A 23794-nucleotide genomic window follows, 5' to 3' on the forward strand; every position below is an offset into this window, starting at 1 on the left:
AAATGAGGAATAAAGAAATCCAGCACCCATGGAAACACTGAGACAGTCTTGATAATGGTGCTTGTTTGTCTTTAGGGCTGTGGATGTGCAATTGTTGAGCCGATAGTTGCACCGCCATTTTGTGGTTTTTGTTTTGTAGTATGTCTACGTTTAGGGAAAAAGGTGGATCGCCAGACTTTCCATTCTATTTTATTTCATTTTGAAAAATTTGAATGTGAAGTTTTTTTGTTTTTTAATCGATGCTGTGTTTGTGTGCCAATTTCTAGTTTGAGAGTGTTCATGATTTTCTCTGTCATGCTGTATATTTTGTTTGTTCATGCCAGGGGATGTTTGCATCCCATAAAGCCTTTGTTTCTATGTTCGCCTTTATGTAAGCATCCTTTTTCTTCCATCGTCTGCACTCCTGCTGTGAATTGTTCAGCGAGGGGCTCAGCAACAGTGACACTGATGAGCACAGCATCAGCCTCCAGCAGTGTGTGTGTGTGTGTGTGTGGGTGTGTGTGTGTGTGTGTAGTTGGGGTTTTGTGTGTGGTTGCCTATGCATGTGCCTCATAGTGAGTTTTTCTATGTGTGTCACGCCCCTCTTGACAGTGCGATGGCATTGATGAATGCAGTTGCAGCTGGGCTGAGCTGAATGTTGCTTGTGATTGTGTATCTTTTCTGCCTGTTCTTTTGTTCTTTCGGTCTCACCCAAAGTCAAACAGCAGAAAGACATTTTTCCAATTTCTTGACACACATTAGTTTCTGATAGAGAGAGGGGAAATGGTGTTGATTAGTTGGATGGCTGCACAGCAGTCAAACTGGGTGTGGAGCAAAAGCTGCAGTGGGGAGCTGGTTGATGGGTGACTGTGCAGAAATCGCAGCAGAGTGGATTAAATGTGAATGGAAATTTAACCTAATACTCTTTTAATGTTCTTAGATTTTAGATATTAGAAGGTCATTTAAATTTAAATAGCTAGCCATAGAATCTCATTTATCATGTGTACAAGTTTATGGAAAGCATTATACTGTAATTCCCCATTGCATTATGGGAAAACACTGGCAGCTAGATTTTCTGGTGTTAAACTGTTATTTTACTGTGCACCTATCATAATCCAATACAATACTGTGCTATTATCTTGGTTTTATACTGTTATTTACTGTTCTTGCTGTAATGTGAAAAAATAACAAAAAAATAAACTGTTTATTTTTATTGATGTACTAAAGTAATCTGGAACTATGCAAACACGTTGCCTCGGCTTTGTCCGAGTACCCTGAACTCAGTTGTTTGCTTTCAGTTGTGGGCGATGTAGCCTAAATATTATATCAAGATAGTTCATGAAAATGTGCATTTTATTGATGCTTGCAGCAGCATTTATAAGTGTCAGTAAATGAAGAGTATTTTCCATCCTTCTTTTGCAATCAGTTTCTGTTATTGATGATGTATTACATAATTTGAAGTGTGAATCTATTGAAACAAGATGCTAGCACGTGCAGCAGCAGCATTATAGTGCAATAGTAATAGTAATTACACGGCATTATATTTAGTAGCTCCCGTTTTAGGTATTAAATTTTAATGGCAGTGCGACACAGCTCTTGCTCTCAGACATGCCCGGGCTTGTCTTGTTGTCTTGTTGTTGGAAGGGGAGGTAAATGTGTGGCATTGCTGTAGCAATGATATCTAGATATTTTTAGTTCATGTTAAAAATTAAGGTCGCTATTGTCTCGACGATGAGCTTTTGGCTCCCTTGCTCTTTAACACTTAACCTTATGGGATTGCTCCTGCATTCAACATGTGAACATTTGTACACCTGAGCCTGACATGATTAATTGGACTCTTGGTCTTTTCTTGGTAACTCTTAACACAGTTCTTAGAAATCACGTCACACATCTAGAACAGTCACAGTTTAAATGCAACATTAAGATTGGCACTGAACCATTGTGATGCTACTTTATATTTTTAGCTCATCATCTCCATCATCTGTCCATCAACAATTGACAAGAAGTACTAATTACAAACTTGCACAGATTGTGCTCAATGTCAGGGTCACATTTAAACCAGGGCATTCTGCTTCTGTATGTGACTTAAGTCATTCAAATATGATGCAATGTGATTTTTCCCACATGAATTAGGAGCTGAAAGAATTGAACTGTTTTAACTGGGAATGGTAATGCCCAGAGTTCCTTTATTTTATTTTTTTTACAGCAAGTTGTTAGACTGTATAGTCTACAGCAAACTCTTAGTTTGAGTGGGTTTATTTCCAATACTTAAGAGCTCAATAAGACGCCCTCTTTCAAAAGAAAAAAAAAAATCAGACTCCTGTTATGTAACTGCAATTATGCCAATATCTGCCTGCTTAGTTGTTTTTGTTTGATAATTGATTTTGATCATGACTTTAGCTGTGTTTCACTCCAGCTTCATTTTTGCACATATAATAATTGCTTTGATGGAAACAAGCACATAGTAATTGGAATTCAGATTATACTCATCCATCTGAGCTATTTGAAGATGATCTTAATCAATTTTTTTCGCTGCTCATGGCCTACTTTGTAAAGACTAAAGGCTGCCACTTTTTTTTTTTTTTTAGTTCTTATCATCTCAAGACTGATATAAGTCAGCGTCTAATTGGCTGTTTCAAAAATTCTTTCACTTTTATGAGGATGCTGTGGGGTTAAAGTCTGAGCACCAGGTTTTGCTTACAAAAAGCGACAGGCAGATGTGGAAATAAAATCATGAATGAACGGATGAATGAAAAATGAAGTGTTGTGCAAGTAAAATGTAAAACAGAATTTGTCTTGACACTTAAACAGGCACGAGGGCTTTGAGGTTGCCTAGGCAACTGGTTGCCTGTGCGATGGATGGGCAAGTGGGCGTGGAGTCAATAGGGGTTTGTGGGCTGGCGAGAGCGGAGGCAGACGATTGGCACACAGCACATGCAGCACGGGGGCTTAAAGCAGAGCTGATCATCCGACAGTGGTGTCGACCCGCGTCCATCTGCAGCGAAATGAGGAAGGTCACGGCAGCGCGGCATGCTGGGAGTCCACACCTTTGCTTTTGTATCCCACAACAGCTGTTTGTGAAAATGGCACAATCATGGGGACTCCCTCCCCTCTTGATTTTTTTTTTTTTTTTTGATTGCTGTGTTCTCTGGATGCAGCTTTAAAAAAGTCACGTACTGTGCCTCTTAACATTAGACTTTTTAGTCGTCTGGACTTAAAGAAGTCCAGACGCTTTTCTTTGCAAATTCCTTTGATTAGACTTTTTAGTCATGAGCTTGAGCTATGTGGCCTAGAAAATAGAATAAGAAATGCTTATTTATTTTCTCTTTTTGATTACTGGTCCATATTCCAAACTAATGTCAAGATTATCCTGGCAATAATGAAATCTATTGATCTCTAATGAAGTCGTGTGATTTAAAACCTCTTCAGAGATGATATACAAAAGCATCAGATCATCACCTACTTGCAGCACAGGCAACACATTACACACATTTAGCAAAGCTAATGAGTCTTCTATTGTTTGAAAAGCTATGTAATCAGCTAATATTTGCAGCTCTGGTTTACAGTAAAGTGAGACAATGAAAACAACAAATCCTCACACTGGAGAATAATCAGCCTTGAATTGCCTTGCAGTAGTCTCACCACTTTCAGTGTTGACAACCTAGGCATGCAGCAGTGTTTCCAGCAAAAACCACTGAATAGAAATTCAAAGCTCCCTATTAAAGGTCAGAGGTCTTGTGGTTTGCACATTACTGTGCGCTCTAACCGCAGCGAGGACTCCACTGACCCCCACTCTGGTGTTTATTTACAGTTGTGTTGCAAAATGATACCCTTAGCTATAAGACAGGTAGTGGTTTAGCATGAAAAAAACAGCTATTTTCACGGGTATATTTGTTATTCCAGTGCATGAGTGTTGTTTTTGTTTGCAGTAAGAGCCTAATTAGTATTCCCTCCTGATAGCATCTCGTCTGTATAAATACATTTAGCTTATGGGGATGTCAGCAGCCATTTCTCCTCAATCATACAGGTCATTTGCATTAAGTAGCCTCTTTTTAGGAGCTAATTATTCATATGAATTTCTAGCCTCTGCACTGTTTTTTTCCCCCTCAGGCTGTCACCTCAGCCATTTTGTTCTTACTTTGAGTGAGAGGCTGATCAACACTGAGAGATTCCACTGAGGATGCATTGTGCGTGGGCCACTACCCCACTGATGAGCTCCTTATGTAATATCCGTCTTCCAACCTCTCAGTGCACACTGGTGGTGGATTGACCACAGTCAGCGCGACCTGGCAGATTTCACTCTTGTGTGGACACATTTAACATATCTCACCCATGCATGTGTAAACTAGTAGTTGAAATATCTGCACAGGAAACTGGAATTTCTTTTAGGTAGATTCAGATGGGTTTACCCTAATACACACATGCAGTAAAAATTATGTAATGTGTGTCAGAGCTGATCTTTGTTTCTTTCTGTTTCTCCTGTCACTCTGGGTTAAAAGGGCCTTTAAATATATATATTTTTTATTATAGTCTGTCTAGTGTATTTGGTTTTTATATAGCAACAGTGACCCCCTGTGGTGAGGCTCTGCCACCACATACACAACAACTGAGGCAGGTTTTGACCTTTGGTGTGAAAGCTCTCTTTTCACATTTCATCTCACAGAGAAATAAAGGACAAAGTGAAGCCAGACTGCAGCAGAATCACTGCAACAAGCAGTATTACCCACCAGCACCGAGGCGGGGGGTTTGCAGAAAATGAGGGTGTCTGTTGTGTTGTGCCCCACACTACGTGGGCAGAGCTTATGCTGGGATTGACATCAATCTCTTTCGTTTATTGTGTCAAGGCTGCGCTCAGTCGTTGGCTAAAGTCAGATTAGCCATTTATTTACTCTGCAGCTGTCCCTTCTCCAGAGGCAGTGCAAAGGCATTATTGTGTTTGGGTTATTATCTGTGGATCTAGCAGCCGATGGAGTACCCCCCCTCCAAAAAAAAAAAAAAAAAAAGAAGAAAAAGAAAAGGCCAGTCTGTTACAATAATTCCCTTTATCACTCGTCTGGCTAAATTGCCTTTTTTACCATGTAGGTTTGGTTGGTTGAATGAATAGGAACATCCGTTTCCAACCTTTTAGTATTCTGAAATCCAGAATTTTCCGGATCCGAAAGTTTTTCAGCCGTGTTCTCTGGTAATTCAGCATTTATGACAGGAGCTTTAAATGACTGTGCTGACTTTGCCTCGAGCCGCCGTGCGTTTTGATGGCTGAGATGCTCATTGAGAAGTCAGAAGGCATACAGGCACAGACAGAGTGAAGAAATCAATTAAAACAACATTACATCTTCACAGCATTCACGGCATTGCACCGCTGATGGTCTTCACGGCAGCTCTGAATCATGTGACCGTCTCCTCTGATGATAAGGCATAAAATAAGTCAGAGTATCCAAATCCTAACACGGGTAAAGGCGCCTGACATGCAAGTAAAGTGAGGTTCATGAATACTTTGATAGATGGATAAGGCGTAGATGCGTTCTAGCATGAGTCATTGCCGGACCATTAGGAGATATGGACACACCGATAGGATTACAGTGCACTGAGCAGATGTTTATATGTAAAGAGGATAATTAGCAGCGCTTCTCCCACATATTTTTATTAATAGAATAGACTTCGGAATAGTCAAGAGAGTTTATTTGCGGTCAGTGCCCCACAGGATGCCGGCAAGTACGGCCTCTGTGCAAGTAATGCATTCTCTGTGGTGTTTGTTTCATGCCGAATGTGCGTGTGTCATGACTTTTTCAGTGTGTGCTTTGAAAGCAAAGTCTACTTAGCACAGAGAAAGTGAAAGCCAGCACAAATGAGACTGAATCCCGAGAGCAGCTGCTTATCTGTCAAGTATTTCATGTGCAAACATGTATTTACCTCCTTAGACAGTTTACACAGGATGATGATGATTTGCCATTCGAGCACCATAGAGATAGATGCCATATACAGTTTCTTGGTTCATGTAAATATTTTCTGTGCTGCTGATTCCCTCACACACACACACACACAAACACGCACACACATATACGCACCATTCTGATTTTGATTTACATTAATTGCACTATGTATCTTTGTTTTTTATAATTTCTACGACGGACGCCAAAATAATTCTTTGAATAGATGGAATTTAATTTGCGACTGCAATGGACTGTGTCAGGGTGATTCATGAGAAACTCATGAATCCGCTTTGAACCCGCAAGATCATCACTTCTTGAATTTATGCATAACAATAAAATCAATTTTAAATCTCTCTGATCACCCCGTGCCTTGGTGTAGCACATAAAAATGACCATCACTAAAATAATCATTCATTTTGACAGCAGCGGCGAGGTGCTCACCAGTTGAGAGATAATCACTCGATGGCAGTGCAAGATGAAAGCAGTGATGTCACCTGCATGCATGCATGTAGATGTTCACTGGGAGGTTGGATAATGATGAAATACGCTGAAGGCCGCGTGGTTCCTACCGATCATCAATGAAATGCACATCAGTTAATGGAAACCATCGTTCTTTTCATTCACTTGCCACAACTGATATGAACACGCACACTTTCAGCTTGTCTTCTATTAGAGCGTCAGCAGTTTTATTGGCTTTCAGGTGCTTTAATCATCTGTTTGATGGTGCTCTTTCCATTAGGTAGTCTGCGTCAGCGTGCCTGACTACATACCAACACAAAGAAAGAACATCAAAGGATGTGGACTTGTTTGTTACGCACTCCTTGGGAAAACCTGTTTTTTGTGCTGTAGCTTATAATAATTTCAGTGGAGCTCATTTAATTTTGAGTATGTTTTCTTTCCTGTTGCATCATTTCCTCAAATGTCCCAAATTCCAAGACTGCATGCTTTTTAGTTTGCTTATGTCTTCGACAGGAATTTGCCTGAAAGAAACAAAGAAACAGTCTTTTTGCACTCAATTTATCCACAGTGGGTCACAGAATCTGTTACTGACTCATACAATCAAGGCTTTCTATTCGAAACTTGTACAAGAATATATCTTATACAAGAATCATGGCCTAAAATTAAATTAAAAACACAATTTTAGGCTCAGATGTGATTGGCAGCATGGGGACAAACACTTGTTGAGCTGGTCACAACTGCTACACAGCAGCTGGTCACAAGGTTTTGCAATTAGCCATAGCTTCTTTTTAAGTGGCCACAAGCCAAAGGGACAGGAAGTAGTGACAACCCCCCCCAAAAAAGCATAGCATATGACTGAAGTAATAGTTAGCATTTAACAGTAAACCACGCTGTTTTCGATATCTGCAACAGTACACATCTACTCAGTAGTTCGCTGCCTTGTCTTCTTTTTCTATTGTTATTCCTGACCAGCTTCACCAGCTCTCTGAACGTTACCAGCCCTGTGTCTTTACAACAAAACTGTAGATGAGGCAAAAGCGAGCGATATGCCAGCCATCCTGCAGCTGTCACTCTGAAGAGGCGCAAAACCTGACACTGCGGCTGTGCTCATCTCATTGGCATGCAGCAGCAGTGACCAGGCAGTCGGTTCAGACTCAGTACAGACAAAAGGGCCTATCAGAGAAAAGCGACAGCAGGCTTCACGCGCCTTTACCTTTTGATCCCCAAGCACTGACCTTGACTCCCAACTGTTTAAACTGCCTTTGTTGCTGCAGAGGTAAGACAGGAAGGGAATGAGGCTTGGGATCTCTGTTATTTTTTTGCACCATGTGGTAGCTTTCCATCATCGGCCCTGAAACAGTGGTGTGCTATGACACCTTTCAGCAGGTTTCTCTCATACCTGATTCTTCCTGCTGGTAGCCCAGAAATAGTGCACTGCAGCAGTGTGCTTCTCTTAGGGGTGGGCCGCCATGTGACCTCAGAAACTACCTATGGAGATGCCTGAGTAAAAATAGCAGAGCCGTCATCTTCTGCTAGTACTGGAGATCAGGCTGTGTGTGTGTGTGTGGTTGTGTCGGGTGGTGTGGGGGGGCTTCCCCTGAATTTCATTAATCTCAGAGTGTCTGCAGTTATTTATCACGCAGGATTGCATAACAGAGAATCGCATTAAAGAGCTGCATCTTCCCAGAAGTGTGGATGAGGCTGATGCATCTTGGAGGGTTTGAGGTAGCAGGTATTCATAATGGTCCAGTTAAAGAACAGGTCTCCCTTCTGCTAGGGACTCTGCTGATGCAGTGTTCAGCAAGCACAAGGAGGGGATGGAGGGTTGTGGGCGGATAGGACTGAGTTAAGGATGAAGAGATGCAGAAGGAGAGAGGAGGAGGAGGAGGAGGAGGAGGAAGAGAAGAACCAGAAGGAGATCACATTCTTGTGTCATTTCTGCTGCTGAGGATTGTGTTCCTGTAGCCTAAACCTAAAATTCACAGCTCATTAGCCTGCTTATTTCACTTTGGAGTACACAAAGGAAGATGCGGCGTGCGTGTGGAGTGTGTATGTGTGGCAGTGTGTTTATCATATTGAAACACATTAAACCTTAGTGGCAAGGAAAAAAAATCAATTGCTGAAAAGTTAGCATGGATTGGAGGTGTAGGAGGTTATGACACTTCAAATCTCAATGAGGCCATAGTGTTGAATAATAATGCACACTGTACATGCTCTGCATACAAGGTGCTTTCTGTTAAATGGATTCAAGAGGCCTCTGGAAAATGAAATGTTTAAAACGGGGTAGATCGGCATCTCAAGTGCAACATTGTTCACTCTTGCTCATTAAATGGCCATTTATCGCAATTTAGATGCAATTTTCTTGGCTTTTAATAATTTGTTACAGGTGAGAGGGCGCTAAAATTTTCAGCAAATGGCTCAGTTACTGATATTAGGGCAGGCTAAGCCTAGCGTCAGTAGCAGTCTGGCTCGGTAAAGAAGACGAGGTTGACGTCTCATCAGTGAAAGTGGAGAGATGATGACTGCATCATTCCCATGGATGTTTGCTTCAAGGTCTCAACTGTACTTCTGTGGCAGCTGTCTGCCTGGACACTCTCCACAGAGCTGCAGAAGTTATTAAATTAATCTCTTTGGTACAGCAGCTACAGTATGTTCCTCCATTAAACTGACTAGATTGTGACACATCCAGAAGAGAGAAGTCCCCCATGTCTAATAAAGACCACTTGTCAGCATTTTAAAGAATCCAATCTTTGGTTTGGATGTAAGCCCGAAGAAGTGTGATCAGTTAATATAAATTCCAAGTACATTTTATATTTTGCCCGCAGTTCTGTTCACATGATATCTCACAAGCCTTTTGCCCCTCTTAAAAAAAAAAATCAAAGTAATAAAAAAAACTGATCACTGCTGCTTCAGTGCACTTTCTGTTTTGCTGATTTGAGTGTGATTTTTAAAAGGTCTCTTGTTTGAGCTTTTACGTGTTTTTGTTCCACCTCGTCTGTGTCAATACCCGACAAAGGCGCTGCGGTAAAATATCAGATGGAGGCACAGAAGCTTCACATCGAGCTCGCTGCGGTCATGAGAATCGTCAGAAGTTGACAAACGGGGGGAAAAGTGCTGAGCTTATGTGTGTGCGACATATTACCGTTGTTTCTGTGATTAAGCAAAGCTGTTGTGCGTGTCCTAGCTAGTCCATTACTCTCCTGCCATTTTCAGATTTGGCTTCCATTATAACAAAAGCCTTCCAGCAGGCCTCGGTTTTTTGGAGAGCCAAATTGCAGGAAACACTGGTTGGGCACCATTACTCAGTGTCTCCATGTCAAGTCTAATCAGGTCGGGTTTTGTGATTCATCTCGGCCTGCTGCTCGTGCCCACACCATGCTGGACAGAAGCAAATAGCGCGGCGAAGTGTTTCCTCCTCCAGTGTACCTGTCGGGGACAGGATGATATGCCATTATGTTAAGGGCACCTAAAAATGTCACAAGGAGATGCACAGCTCCATATTGACTTGCACTAATAGAGCTGTCACGAAACTTCACCAATTACGATACAGATGTTTTCACTGGTGTCCTTGGCTTCTCTGTCATTCAGCCACTGTAGATAGCAACTGAGCTGGAACTAAGCCTCTGTGTCTGGCTGTCTGGGTGAGGACGCGTTCTCCTCCGCAATACTGAATGTCTGTCATTTCTGATAGAGGTTCAAAACGTTTACTGTAAATGACTTTCAGGTTATTCAATTTCATGCTAAAGTGCCACTTTTGATGCCTTGGAGAGACGCCGGGCCTGTGGAAGTTGCAGAATGGGAGTCGTTATCTGTCAGTTTGGTGGGTTTTTTTGATATCTAGATATTGTAAGTGAATGTTTTCTGGAAAACCCACAATCTGCCTCTGATGGATGTTAGTAAGCATGTTACAATGGCGTTCACTGAACTGAGTGCCATTAAACTGGAGCTGCTGAAGTGGGAATTAATTTTCAGTCACCTGTAGAAGTTTGTCTCCTGTGGCTTTTCCACAGGCTGAAGATATGAGATTCTCATCAGTCACAGATACGCTAGTTAGGCGAACATAACAACAATTAATCCCACACTGAATGCAGAAATCGACGGTGCGTCAGAATTCTGGAGCCGTTATCTGTTGAAAACAAATTGCGTAACTGTATGCTGTAAGCCAGCAGCACCGAAGCTATTCAGATGCAGCTTTTATTTTGCAAACCTGGGGTTCATGAACTTAACTCAAAACAAATAAATGCCCCTATTAGCTGCTCCACAGGCGTGCATGAGGACGGGTCACTTGTAGGAATGACTGTACCCCTCCTGACTTGGTTGTTGTTGTATTTTTAAAATTAATGAATTTTTTTAAAGGCGCTGTTGTCAGCTTCATAACGAAGCTCCCAGCTTATTGTTTCAGCATGCATGGGCGGCACAGGAGCAGAGACAAAAGGCGTGGGAAATTACATGGGAGCTTGTGCCCGAATGTGTCGCTATTCTTGGCCCTCTTTTTGGAACAGCACAGGAAGAAAAACCTTGAAAAGGAGTGAAAAGACTCGACAGAATCAGACAATATACTGTAGATTCTGTGGTAACGCAGCAGAAAGATATATGGCCCACTTACGTATTTTGCACAATTACTAGCCTGTGAAGATGGAAAGATAAAGAAAATGGTTATATTGCAATCGGAACTAAAGTAAAAGTCTCCTAATAGTTTAGAGTTGCTTTACTGTGCTTTAGCAAGATGACAGCTGCGATTGGCTGCTCCATTTATTTTTCCAACTGCAGGGTTGCTGCAACAGGATGCCAGTGAGATACAAGAATGAAGCTGAAAGCCAGATGGTGCATGACAAATTACATTTTGCTGCTAGTAGAAAAAGAAAAAAAACTGAGGGGAAAAGATGATCCAGTGATGATCCAAATATAGTCCGACTCCAAGTTAAAAAAAAAAGACCACACAGCTTGATTAAAAGGATTTCTTTCTGTTTAAATTGCTTCTCACAAACCGTGCCCTACCTCTGACCTCTTTTTATTAAGCAACAGTTTAGCTCACACAGATGTCAACGAATTATTGCACATCCTAGCCATCGCTGCTCGCTATTTTGAGTGGATTAATTCACTAAAAGCGAGCATATCTCTTATCAGCTTCGCGAAAAAGATCACTGAGGATCGCCTTTATGTAATAACACTCAAAAATAATGCTTATATTGCTGCTGCTTGCACATTTCAATAAAGATTACACAATATGTGCAATAGCACATCAAAGCTATTAGATAAAAGCGAGTTTGAAGGCAAGTTTGAAAAGACGATACCAGAAGTAAGCGGGGGTTTGCAAACTAATGTGTAGAGGAGGAGGACTGGGAGCCACCAGCCCACACAGATCTGCCTGTAAAATAAAAAAAACCCAACAAAAAACAAACAAAAAAACTGTGCATCTCTCTACAGCTTCCTCTTACGTCCTCTTAGTGGTCATTTTGTCATCTTCTGCAAACCAGTATGTTGCCTCCGTGTTTCCCTGCCCATGCCCAGTTAGTGAATTCCAGGCTGACCTTTCCTGCACGCACTTGTTCCATTCTCTGCTGCCAAGTGTGCAAACCTCATCTTTTCTGCACAGTGAATTACTCCCTGTGGCATCACACGGCCAGTAATATATTAGCTGGCAGGGGCGGCTGTGATGATTACATGACACGAAAGTCAAAAAGTCAAGTCTCCCGCCTATTCATGCCCCCATGCACATACAGTAGACTTGCAGATACAAAACATAAACACACAGCAAACAAACACTGATCCCTGGTACTGTTTTATTTTCTGTCAAAGGGAACAAGAAAATTAGCAGTGAGCAGCTCGGATGTCAAACATTTTAATTAGGGCTTATACAGCTTAGGTTACGCAACTAATACACACTCTTGTCACCGTCCCTCTCTCTCTCTCTCCCCCATTCAATCTCGTTGCATTCTCTGTCTCCGTCGTTCTCTCACGCACGCGCTATACAAATGCACAAGCGCTCGCTCTCAAAACCTGAATTTTAGAGACAGAAGCGTCTGGAATTTTTTCACAGCCTCCCACAGACATCCTCGAACCTATCATTTTCTCTGCAGTGGAGCAATGGTGACGTATGCTCGTCGCTAGTGCAGCTGAATTTTAAAAAGCTCTCCACCCACGCTCAATACCACTACTGCAAGCATAATTATCATAAACTTTCCTCGCTGTCTGTAGCCCCTTCTGTGTGTGATTCTTCTGACTTAATTCATTTGCAGATATTAATTCAGCGTCGATGTGGGAAAAAGAGGAGTGGTGGGGTGAAAGTGGTCTGGTAAATTTATGTCTTTTTCAAAATTGGTAGGTCATTGTGTAATTAGCAGCACTGTGTAATCACCTGGGTGAAGCGCTTGTTTGCATATATATATATGTTTTTTTCTTGTGCCCGGTGGTACGTGTGTTTTACATGCACAGATCGGCTTATATCCCTCTCAAACTGTTTGTTTACATTGTGTCCTTGGCTGATTCTCACTTGGGAATAAATACTGTTGCACAATATTTTTTTAGGGGAGGAACACGTTGTTTTAGTCCTCAGCTGTATGCAGTATTCACCTGTGTTTCTTTGTGGGCTTTATTAGATGTTCTGCAGATGTTTGTTGAGGATTTGCAGATCTTATTTGTGGTTTTTGAGGGAAGCCACCGAGTGCTGAATGTGCCACACAGAGACCTGAATATTCACACTAGGAACAACTGCTCCAGAGTAATTCCCCCATCCTGCAGACACTTAAGGCAATAATTAATTCGAGGGACAGATTTTTTTCATTTAATTTTTTGGTTTCGCTTACTTGTCCTTGTGCAAGAGTGGCATAAGAGTGGCATAATCAGGAAATACTTGGGTGTTGTACTAAAAGAATGTGAGAGCATGCACCAAAGAAATCTTAAAAATAACAGTTACACTATGATTACTGGTTTTCATTTTCACTCATGCTTGAATAAATCCCCCCATACCCTCCCCGGATACTGATTCTTGTGATCTCAAGGCTGTATTATCTCCTGATTGCTTTCCAGATTATTTGATTGCTCTGTAAATCTCATACAGTAGTGAATTTTGTATAGCCAGTAATGGTTATATATATGAGATGTTATTGATATAGTTCCCATTTTCTCCCCCAGTTGCCCTACTGACTCCTGGTCTGTGTAGAGCAAAATTGGGTCTACAGAGGGTTTTTTTTAGTGTTAGCACAACTGTTATTATCTCCAGATCTAAATACAGCGTGGAAACAGAGTAGAAAGAAAAACGTGCAGCTGTGTGAAAACTGACTGCTCTAAGTTTGGCATCATTATTTTGCAATATGCAACTGTCTGGAAATCATGCCAGTGATAATTAAAGGAGTTGATAAGCTTGGAAGGACATATTTCTGAAGGACTGGGCAATTTGGAACCTGTTCTCATTTCTCATCCCCACCTAAAGCTCCAGGTTAAAACCGACAAAATTGCTTGTTTTTACTGACACATTCTTGCCAGCTAAAATCTTGTTTTCATGATCACTGAGGTAAAGCCTAGATTTTAAACACAGACAATTAATGGGTTGGTTTATTTGACAGTCAGCCAGGGAATTTAAAGACAGTTGACTTCAGTCACTATGTACTGCATTTCTGGTTTCTGCTTTTGTAATATTACAGATTGACATTACAGGCACAGAGTTCAAGTCAGGTTTACATGCTTTGTCTCCCCTGTGTATACGCTTAATGAGCTACATAGTTTAAAATGCAATCATTCAATTTTATTAAAGATTAGAATTGGTGTTATGAACCTTAAGTTTCCCATGTTTTAATAAATCCTTGTTCAGCCTTATATTTTTTTAAGTAAGTGGTCGCTTGGAAACTGTTCCAACCAATCTTGCCATGTTCAATCCTTTTTTTCTTTTTTCTGAACCAGAACAACTGGCAGCATGTTACGTTTAAATGCTAAAGCTTCAGCTAAGCTGATTTGAATACAGTTATCACTAAGATCTTGAAGGAAGCCACACGGGTTCCACTTCTGTCAGCAAAGAATAGGAAACTGAGGCAACAGCTTACATGGGCTCACCAAAATTGGAAAATGACAGATTACAAATTTGTTGTCTGGCCTGATGAGTCTCATTGTGTCATTCAGATGGTAGGGTCAGAATTTGGTGTAAACAGCATGAAAGCATGGATCCGTCCTGCTTTGTATTGATGGTTCAGGCTGGTGGTGTAATGGTATGGGGATATTTTCCTGATGCACTTTTGGCCCCTTTGTACCAAATGAGCATCGTTTAACCACCACAGTCTACCTGAGTATTGTTGCTGATCATGTCCATCCCTTTATGACCACAGTGTACCCATTTTCTCATGGCTGCTTCTGGTCAGGATAACACGCAGTGTCACACAGCTCAAGTCATCTCAAACAAGTTTCTTGAACATAACGATGAGTTCGATGTACTCAAATGGCCTCCACAGACATCAGATCTCAAGCCAATGGAGCATCTTTGGGATGTTCAACTGACAAATCTGAAGCAACTGTGGGAAGCTATCATGTTGATATAATCAGAATGTCTGGTGTTTCCAGGATTTATGCTGTGACGAATTAAAGCAGTTCTGAAGGCAAACAGGAGTCCTCTCTACTTGTGAGGTGTACCTAATAAAGTGTCCAGTGAAGGCGTTATTCTGAGGAGTGCTCTGAGAATTTTTTTTTGTATTAACCCAAACTACACCCCAACCTTCTCCCTTTTCTCTATCAAAAGAGCACAGCATTTTTTCTTCCAGTTTTCTGAAATCCAGAAGATGCCACCAGGATTCATTTGTTACTAGAGCCTCAGGCAGTCTTGCATGGGGTCAATTAGAAATTCCGAGCTCCTGTGTTTCATCTGTGATGATGATGATGATGATGATAATCACAGTACCCGACTCTCTCCAGTGAGGGCAAACATCTCTTCAATCAAGGGGTATTTCTGATAGCTCTGAATAATTTTCTCCTGTTTCTCCATGCTGCACTTCCTGAGCAATATATTACATTCACATGTTCACACGAGGCTATATTTAAAGCGTGACATCAACACCTATGAAAAGTCATGAACATTTTTGTTCTCATTAAAGCTTGTTAGTCACTGTGGCAAACTTTGCCACCGATTTGTCACGCAGAGCTCACTTTGAAAAGTTCTGAATAAATATATTTGTGTTTTTTAGAAAGCAAACAACACCCGTGTTTCTTTTTTTTCCCTCCTTTCTCCCCTCATACGTAATGCTGGAGAATACCGGATGCCTGAGGCTTGAGCTGTGCTGATGTGTGAATGAGGTCAGCAAAAAACCATATTCGAGAAGAGTTGGGCTACAGCCTCCTACCTGCCGAGTGCTAATTATAATAAGTCAGGAGGCCGCCTTCAGTTTCTCTTCCTGTCACCCTGTTTGCCGGAGGAAGCAAACCGTCTCCGCCAAGGAGTTTACATATGTACGCGGTCGTCTTCCTCACACTGACTCATGTTCTAATACTGACGAGGGGTTAGTAAGCTTTACTCATGTGGCTTGAATGCATCATGCAATCTGCTAGACAACACCAGTGTTTGTCGCACATAGTGTCTGCGTCTTATATAAACACACTAGTTCTGACTGTCTGCTGTGTCTGCTGTTGAGACATTTCCGTTATGTGTGTGTGAGTCTGTGTGTGTTTCCGGCTAATGGGTATCCAGACATCATCACAAGCCCCAAAACTGCTTGAGTCTTCCAGATAATTGATGTTGCTGTAAAAAAAAAAGCATTCCCAATTCAGCCTCTTAGTTACCCCGGGCTTACAGCAGGGGACCACAGAGACCAATCTGAGTGAAGCTTCTTAGTTTTGAAAGTTTTTTTTTTGCATTATGAAATACTTTATGTTATTTTAATGTAACTGATATAATGTTATAATTAGGTTGCAATTCCTTAGCGACGTGACTGCCCCCCACTGAAAATGTGGTATATTGTGTCAAAAGATCTAATATGAAGAGAAATACTGCTGAATGGCAAAAGCCCTGATTGAATTCGATTAGAAAGTGAAGGCGAAAAACCCCCAACAGGCCGTCTAATTAGGGATTTGACGAGACTGTCCAGTCAAATTATATAATGATGCCTGCTTTGAATTAAATTCTGATGCCCCCATAATAACAAAAATGAAAGTACTGTAGAGATGATGTGCACACTGTATTTGTGACACATTTAAAATATAATGTCGTCTTATGGGATGCTGGAAAAGTACAAAGGGGTTTTGGGATATTAACCTGACAAAGAAAGATTCCAAACGTAGCTTATAGGTGAGATAATAATCGCATGGCGAGAAAATTGTCTTGCAAAAGCACAGAGCGTACCTTTCTGTTGCTGAACGACTAAGAAATGTAGCCTAAGAAAAATTGAAAGAGAAACTCAGGTCGGGGTGTTGGCAAAACAGCTACGCCTGTGTTTGACAAGGTGACGCACAGAAATGAGATAAACGGTCAACACACACAGTATGACCTCCGCTTACAATCAGGCAGATGTGTACACATCCACACAGGGAGATACAGACGCAGAGGGTAATTCCGAAACCTCAGAACATGCCAATCCAGTTTTTCAGAAAAGGTTTTCCTTCCATCTTCCATCAAGATACAGTTTCAAGAGGGAGAAATATTTAGCTGCAGGACAGGGTTGAACACAAGAGAGGCTCTGTTACCTGGTCAGCACTTTGAAATCCCAGGATTTATCGCAGCACAGGTTTCCTTTGGACCGGACCACAACAAAGACAACAGGATAGTGGATTAACTTTAATCCTATCAGGACTTCCTATGTAGGACCCTGCTAACCAACACCTGGATTAAGGAAAGGACTCAAAGGGAGCGATACCACATGGCCTTTCCGGGCCGCCTCCTCGGACTGTCCAGTAGCTGCTCCGGCTTCTGCTTGTTACCACAATATCAGCCTTGCATGGAGTGCATGCCAGAAATGACAAAATAGTTTTTTTTGGTTTCTATGCTGGACAGAAAAAAAACTGGGGACTAACTGAGCTGCAGATGTTAACTGAAATGTCTGAAAGAAGCAAAGGAAGATAAAAACCCAGGAGTGGCGCAATGAATCAAAGATGATGAATAATCTGAATGTGGATTCAGGCACCTAAATATTTTGTTTCTTTTTGGTTATATCTCGGAAAAGTCCCTCTGAGGTTATAGCTAGAATATGTTGACTTGCTTCGGGAGTCGCAAGCAAACTCGACACCGGCATGATATCCAGTGGAGTGAAAAGGACTGTTTACTCGATGATGAGACCCACATCCTTTCAAACCCCTGCTTCCTAGACACAGGTAAATGCCGAAATTACAACCTCTGACAGCCTGATATGGGATTCAGCTTTGCTGTTGTACTCGCTCACTTCAGATTTTTCTGACGGTGCACGCGCTTGGTTAGAGTTTCCTGTAACAATATCTAAAATGCTTTTGATTGTTTTCATTCTAACACCACTGAGTCAGTTGATAAAGAGACATAAGGGAGAAAGAAATGTGCCAAGAAACACTTCAAATATCAGGAATTTACTCACACGTACTGTAGATGGCACAGAACGGCAATAGCAATTGGAGGACGTTAGGGAGTCGTTACGAAAAAACAAAATCAGTTCAAGTCAAATGCTGTTGAGATTTAGCTTTTGGCACAAACTGTAGCAGTTGGGTTGTATAACTTTCTGCCTCCCGGTTATTCTGGTTTCCCCACAGTGATGCACTCAAGGAATGGCCACTTGTTGTTATTCTTCTTTTCTCATAAGCAGTGTTGCTAAATTCTGATTATGCATCTGTTTTAGATATATGTTTTTTGTCCAGGCAAATCACACCAGCTTTGAATGGTTATCCAGCCGATAACAGTGCATGCCAGTACAGTGAACATTTTCCCTTCCACTGTGCTTTCTCTTGTTGACCACAAAGGGGCAGTGTTCCAGTCTTAACCACACTGGGTGCTGCAGAGTTGTGGGGGTAAAATCTGCCTTGATTCTTTGTGGTGCATGGCTGTCTAAATGAGCTCTACCCATTACGCTGCACTAATGCACGAGAAGATTGAATAGGACACGTAAAGGCTGCTCAGTCTTTTTATTCTCTGCATTTAATCGAATGCCAGCATTCGATGTGCTAATTTTCTCAATGAAGTTAGATGCAGGACTGCCCACGCAGTGAATGTGAAATTATGTTTAGATTCAGAGAATGCCATTTTACATAATGCCCAATGTACTGATTTCTGCCACGGTAACCATTAGTGCTTTAAAAAGAATAAGTTCCTCAACAAAAATAGCTGTCAGCCAATCTTGGAATTAAGCTAAGCTCTCCCACTGAGTGTAGGCTGTATAGTGGGAGCCACTGGAAGGTTGGTGTGTGGTTGTGTGGGTACTCCCATGTTACTCCATGGCTGTGCTGCATTAGTATTCTCATAGATCCTGGAGCAAGGGAGACATTTTGACTTCTGCGTCCCTGTAAAAGTGATTCAAACCTAAGCAGCATATCCCCAAAACTGATGTGTTTAGGTGAATCAGTCAAGTGTCTAAATAAATATGAGAAAGTTTATAGTTTATTCTTTTCTTCTGCCATTGGTCAACCCAAGTAAAATGCCCACTTATGGCTGTTTCTTGTGGATTGTAGTCTGTATATATCAGTGTGTAATCAGCAGAGTCTTATCTCAATCTTATGTGTTCACTTTTGTCTGTTTATACCTCCGGGGGCTGTTAGCAACTCTGGTGAAATCATGAGGGCGTGTTCAGTGTCCTTGGGATCCACTCCTTGTTTTCCATGTGTCCCGGGGGTTGGAAGGCAGCTGAAAGTTCAAACAGAGACACACTCCCTCATGCTCTACATGGCAAGAGCTCAGAGATTAAGGGGTTTCTCTGCACCGCCAACAACAGGGATTGCTCGCAGTTTGTAACTTGCCAAAGAAGAAGGATGATTCAGTTTTTTTGAGCTGTAACTTTTGTGTCTGTTACAGATATGCCTTTGTTGCAAAATCAGCAGTTCAAGTTTTGTTTTTCTTCTGTGCATCTACTTGCTCGAGACAGGTAGAATAGAGCGGAGCAAAAAGCAGCTACCACCTAAATGCCTGTGTGATTCTACTGAGGAAAGGAGCCAGAGGATGCAGGTGGCAGCGAGGCTTTGAACTAACTTGTTTGAAGTTGTTTTTTTTTTTCTTTCCTCATGTCAAAGGTGAAAGATTATACCTGGCAGAGGAATTTAGTCTTCAAATGAAGGACTTCATGAGCTGAATCTCAACTCTCTGGCAGAATGCAACACACTGGTTTCAGTGTGTTAATGAGGATGATTGTGTGAATGGGTCTGAATGAAGTGTGATGCTTTTCCTTAGCAGTGGGACTGTGGATGCGACCCCAAGGAGTACAGCTATAGAACAGCAGCAGCGGGAGATAACTGTATACCACGTCTCTGTAATCTTGAAAGAAACACATACAGATGCACCGGTGTCAGAGCTGGAAATGGGCCAGGTCACTCACACCCTGGTTGGGAATTGTCAGCCAAATGGAGAGATGACTTGTATAGTCCAAATGGAGAAAAGCCCGAGGTTGGGCAAGGCACAACACGAGCTCAGCAGGTGGCTCTCCCTGAGTAGCGCCGGGAGGCATAGAGAGGAGGTAGTGGTGGAGGAGGATGAGGAGGAGTTGGAGGAGGTGATTGCGGGAAAAATGAAGACAGACAAGTTTTTTAAACCACCTTCAAAATACACAGGAAACTCCTCACAACAACACAGAGACGTGGTAGAGCTAACAGCTCAACCAGACGCCAAGGAGCAGCTCGTTCAGAGCTCAACATCGTGCTCTGCCACCATCCAGGCTAAAGGACTTGTTCATGGGAATCATGACAGTGCACCAGGAAGAAGGTCTCTGCCTTGGGCCCTGCTACGAAGGTCACATCAGGATGAAGCCCTGCTCGGCAGAAGGACGATGAGCATGTATGACGGTCCGGTCAAGGTCCAAAGAGATCGTCAGCCCGAACAAGAACGACGGCTGCTGAGGCCGAGGAGCGTTTGCATGCTTCCAGGTGCAGTCGCAGTTCTGCCAGAGCCCCAAGCCCAGGAATCCTTCAAATGGACAGGAAGTTTAGACAGCCACCAGCACAGGAGCAGGAAGGCTGAGCTAAGAGCAGTGGATGGCCTCAATCCTGTTGTGGCTCAACGGCCATCGGGCCCTGCGGAGGTGAAACTTAGGGTCCGCCAGAGGAGCTGGAAGCCCAGGCCCGTCAGTATGACAGTACTGGAACTAAAAAAGAGGGGCTCTGATGATGAGATAAACAGCGAGAGGAGTGGCTGCCACAGAGGTGGCGAAGGAGAGGGATTTTTCAAAGGAGGCTTACGATGGAAACTGTTTGGCAAAACATCACAAGAGAAGAACAAGGAAAAGCAAAATGACAAAGATGCCAAAATTTCCCCCCAAAACAAGAAATCTGATACTTCAAAAAGTACACTGAGCTCTTTAAGACGGAGTTTTAGTCTGCGAATCAGGAGGACTCGTCCTAGGGATTTGGGTTCTGGGGTAGAGTCAAAGGACTACTCTCAGACTAAAAGTACTGCTGAAGAGGTAACGATGCCTCCTCAACCCTTCTCGTACCTCACAGGAAGAAAGATTTCAACTTCCAGTGATCAGGCGGAAGATGGAGGCATGCAGTACATTCAGTATCACAGCAGGGGGAAGGTCAAGGTAATGGAGGTACCCCTCTGTCCACCAAAACTGACTTCCAAACCAGTTCAGGAAGAACCAAGTATATGGCAGCTCATAGCAAACCGTTTCAGGAGGAAAGACCAGCCAAGCAGTGGCAAAAGTGAAATTCAGCAGTCCCAAAGCAAAGACAGTGGTCAGTATCCCCAGACTGGGAATAATAAGTCACAGCCTGTCACCATAGAGACTCTGGCAGGCACTGACTCCCAAAAAGGTCAAGGTAAGACCTGCAAGACTGCTGATTTATTTCCCAGCTCAGTGCTCCATTTTATATACCCCCTCTTGCTCACTGCACAGAAAGTTACAGCTCGAGAGAAATAAGGAAGTGCACTTTTTTTTTAGGACAAGCAAATGAAAAACATGTGGGGGAATTGTGAGTTTGGATGGCATTCAAAAAAGTCCAAAGAGTCCTTTTGGAATTTCTATTTCGGGTATTTTATTTCTCCAGTGTTTTTCATGTGTGAACCTCCAGTGCGTGTGCACATGCACAGCAATTACTTTGCCTTCTGTGAGGTTTTTGTAGTTCAGTCAAAAAGTAGGTGAAGTGAAATCACCAGTGACTGAAAAGAACACATGATAACAGTTTGTTTTACAGAGGGGCGGCTGTGGCATAACACAGTCCCCGTGCTATCTCTGTGTTATCCTGACCCAGGCCTGCTTGTTGGCCTCTCAGAGACGCAGCTTAAAGAAGTAGCATTAAAGCAGTTAGTGGCTGTAATGGGGATGCATTTGGCAGTCTTGCAATGCTAAATTAAGAGGGCTTACATGCTGTAATGATGGGGAGAGGAGCAAACGACTTAAGCGCTGTGTTTAAAGGTTAACTCTGACAGTGAAGTGTGTTTGTCCAGTTGCCTGGAAGAGCAGGCAGAGAGGCAAATATTTGTAACTATCTGAATTAATGGCTGTGATTTGCTGCATTTTGTGCGTCAAGCTCCAATTTCACACCTTTTCAAAGAGACCTAATTAGTCGTCTGTGACAACCTAATAACTTCTCCCGATGTCAAGTCGCACATGTCATGTATATATTTGCAACTTTTGAACCAGTAAAACATTTCTTTTGTTTTAATTTTCATGCTAATTTGAGACTCATGAAGGGGCTGAGGTCAGACTTGTTAATCTCTTGACTGTTTGTATTCTCCCATGACACGTTACCAAGGATACCTATTGATTTGTTTTCCAGAGTCAAGTGGTGTTTGTCCATTTCTTCCACTGCAGTCAGTCAGTCAGTCAAGCTTCAGGAATGTAGGTGTGCCGATCAGCTTGAGTTAAGCTGGGTGTTCAATGCCCTGGGCGGGACTCTGCGCTTGTTGCTACCTGCCTAACTGTTGGTTCTTAAAGAAAATTAAATCCAGAAAAGCCGAAGCCCAACTCTTCTGTGACTGAACGCTTGCATACACCCAGGCTGTACTCGAGTGTGTGTATGACGTTTGGGTGGAGGAAGGGAGTTTAACAGGGGGTAGAGTTTGAGGTGTCCCCACCCCCACCTGTCGAGTAAACAAAGCCATCCTGTCGGATCCAGGAGTGGCCAGTGAACTGTGTGCTGAAATGGGGAGTGGGGGGTGGTCTCTGGGGTCCTTTGAGTTGGAGAAGCAGTATAGGTGGGCAACGGTGCACATATGTAGCAGAGGTTGAAATACCAGGAGTGGTGCAGCAGATAGAACTCTACAGTAACCTGTACTCTAGCCTGTCAATGTAGCTTGCAGACAGGAATACACTCAGTGATGGGTATTTTTTGGAGTTACCTTTTAGACAAGAAAATCCTCCCCACGAAGGTGAAATCCAGACTCATTTATCTTAAATCTGACACAAAATATATTCATGAGGATGGAATTCCCTTTGTTTCCCTTTCGCTTTGCCTCTTTCGATATTAATTCATGTGAACTCCTGCCATTTCACATAAGGTACTTCCTGTATGTGCTTTACCTTTCAGATGGAATCGGCCTTACTTTAAAACCTGCAGAGTGAAAAATAATTAGAAAAAAATGCTTTTGTTTTTGGCGTTCTTATCAGCAGGTGTAGTTGAGTCCCCAGCAGGTAGCTATGTTCAAGATAAATACACTTTCAGGGGAAGTTGGATAAACAGTGACACTGCGATAATGCCCTCTCAGCTGCAGCAGGACACATGGGGAGACTGCAAGATATTGAAAAACCATTGAATCGCAGACAGTCTGGTTAGGAGCGGAGGGAAATCTGTTAATAACTGAATGTAACTTGTATATGAGCAGCTGCCACTGCAAATCTCAGCTCCAGTACATTGTGTTTTTCAGAACTGTGGCTCATTTGAAGCAGGATCCTGCTGTTTCACCAAGAGGTGTACAAACCATTTGCCAAAAAAGCTGCAATTTGTGGATCTTCTCTAACTTTGCATGCAGTTTCACTCATGCATGACTGATTCCTTTGGTTTTTGTTCTTTTTTTTCTTATTCCTTTTTGTAGCTGCAAAGGTAACCTCTGGCACATTCCCTTCTTAATTTGACAAACTGAGTCAGTCAGCCTGGGCATTCCACTGCAAGACTTCTTGAAAACCCAATTTGCAAATCTCTTGTTAAATGTGAATCTTGTTTGAACCAGGATGTCCAATTTATTTTAAGGGGAAGTGATCAATGCCTTTCTGCAGACAACACAAGGCTCTGGGAGCTTTAAGTAGGGCAGACCATCCAGGTTGCATTAGACGAGCTCGGGGTAAAGATTTTCACCTTGTTCTCTGCTGACTGTGTTTGTCACTTACCTAATTTGATGGAAATGACTGGCT

At 42.3% G+C, this 23794-nt stretch overlaps 1 protein-coding gene across 4 annotated transcripts in view; it reads left to right on the forward strand.

Moving 5' to 3' along the window:
* agap3 (ArfGAP with GTPase domain, ankyrin repeat and PH domain 3) overlaps nucleotides 1-23794 on the forward strand; it is a 119922-nt gene that overhangs the window by 26208 nt on the left and 69920 nt on the right. Inside the window, exon 1 of one of the 4 annotated variants that reach the window (XM_039602194.1) lies at nucleotides 17527-17651. The exons of 1 other annotated variant lie outside the window; for it this stretch is intronic. In XM_039602194.1, the coding sequence (XP_039458128.1) occupies nucleotides 17528-17651 (124 nt within the window). In that variant the 5' untranslated portion in view covers nucleotide 17527. Of the gene's footprint in view, nucleotides 1-17526; nucleotides 17652-19178; nucleotides 21264-23794 lie in introns of those variants that run through there. 2 more of the 4 variants (XM_031737853.2, XM_039602193.1) reach the window with 2 other exon arrangements.

Source organism: Oreochromis aureus, linkage group 18 (genome assembly GCF_013358895.1).
Source record: "Oreochromis aureus strain Israel breed Guangdong linkage group 18, ZZ_aureus, whole genome shotgun sequence".
Taxonomy (NCBI): domain Eukaryota; kingdom Metazoa; phylum Chordata; class Actinopteri; order Cichliformes; family Cichlidae; genus Oreochromis; species Oreochromis aureus.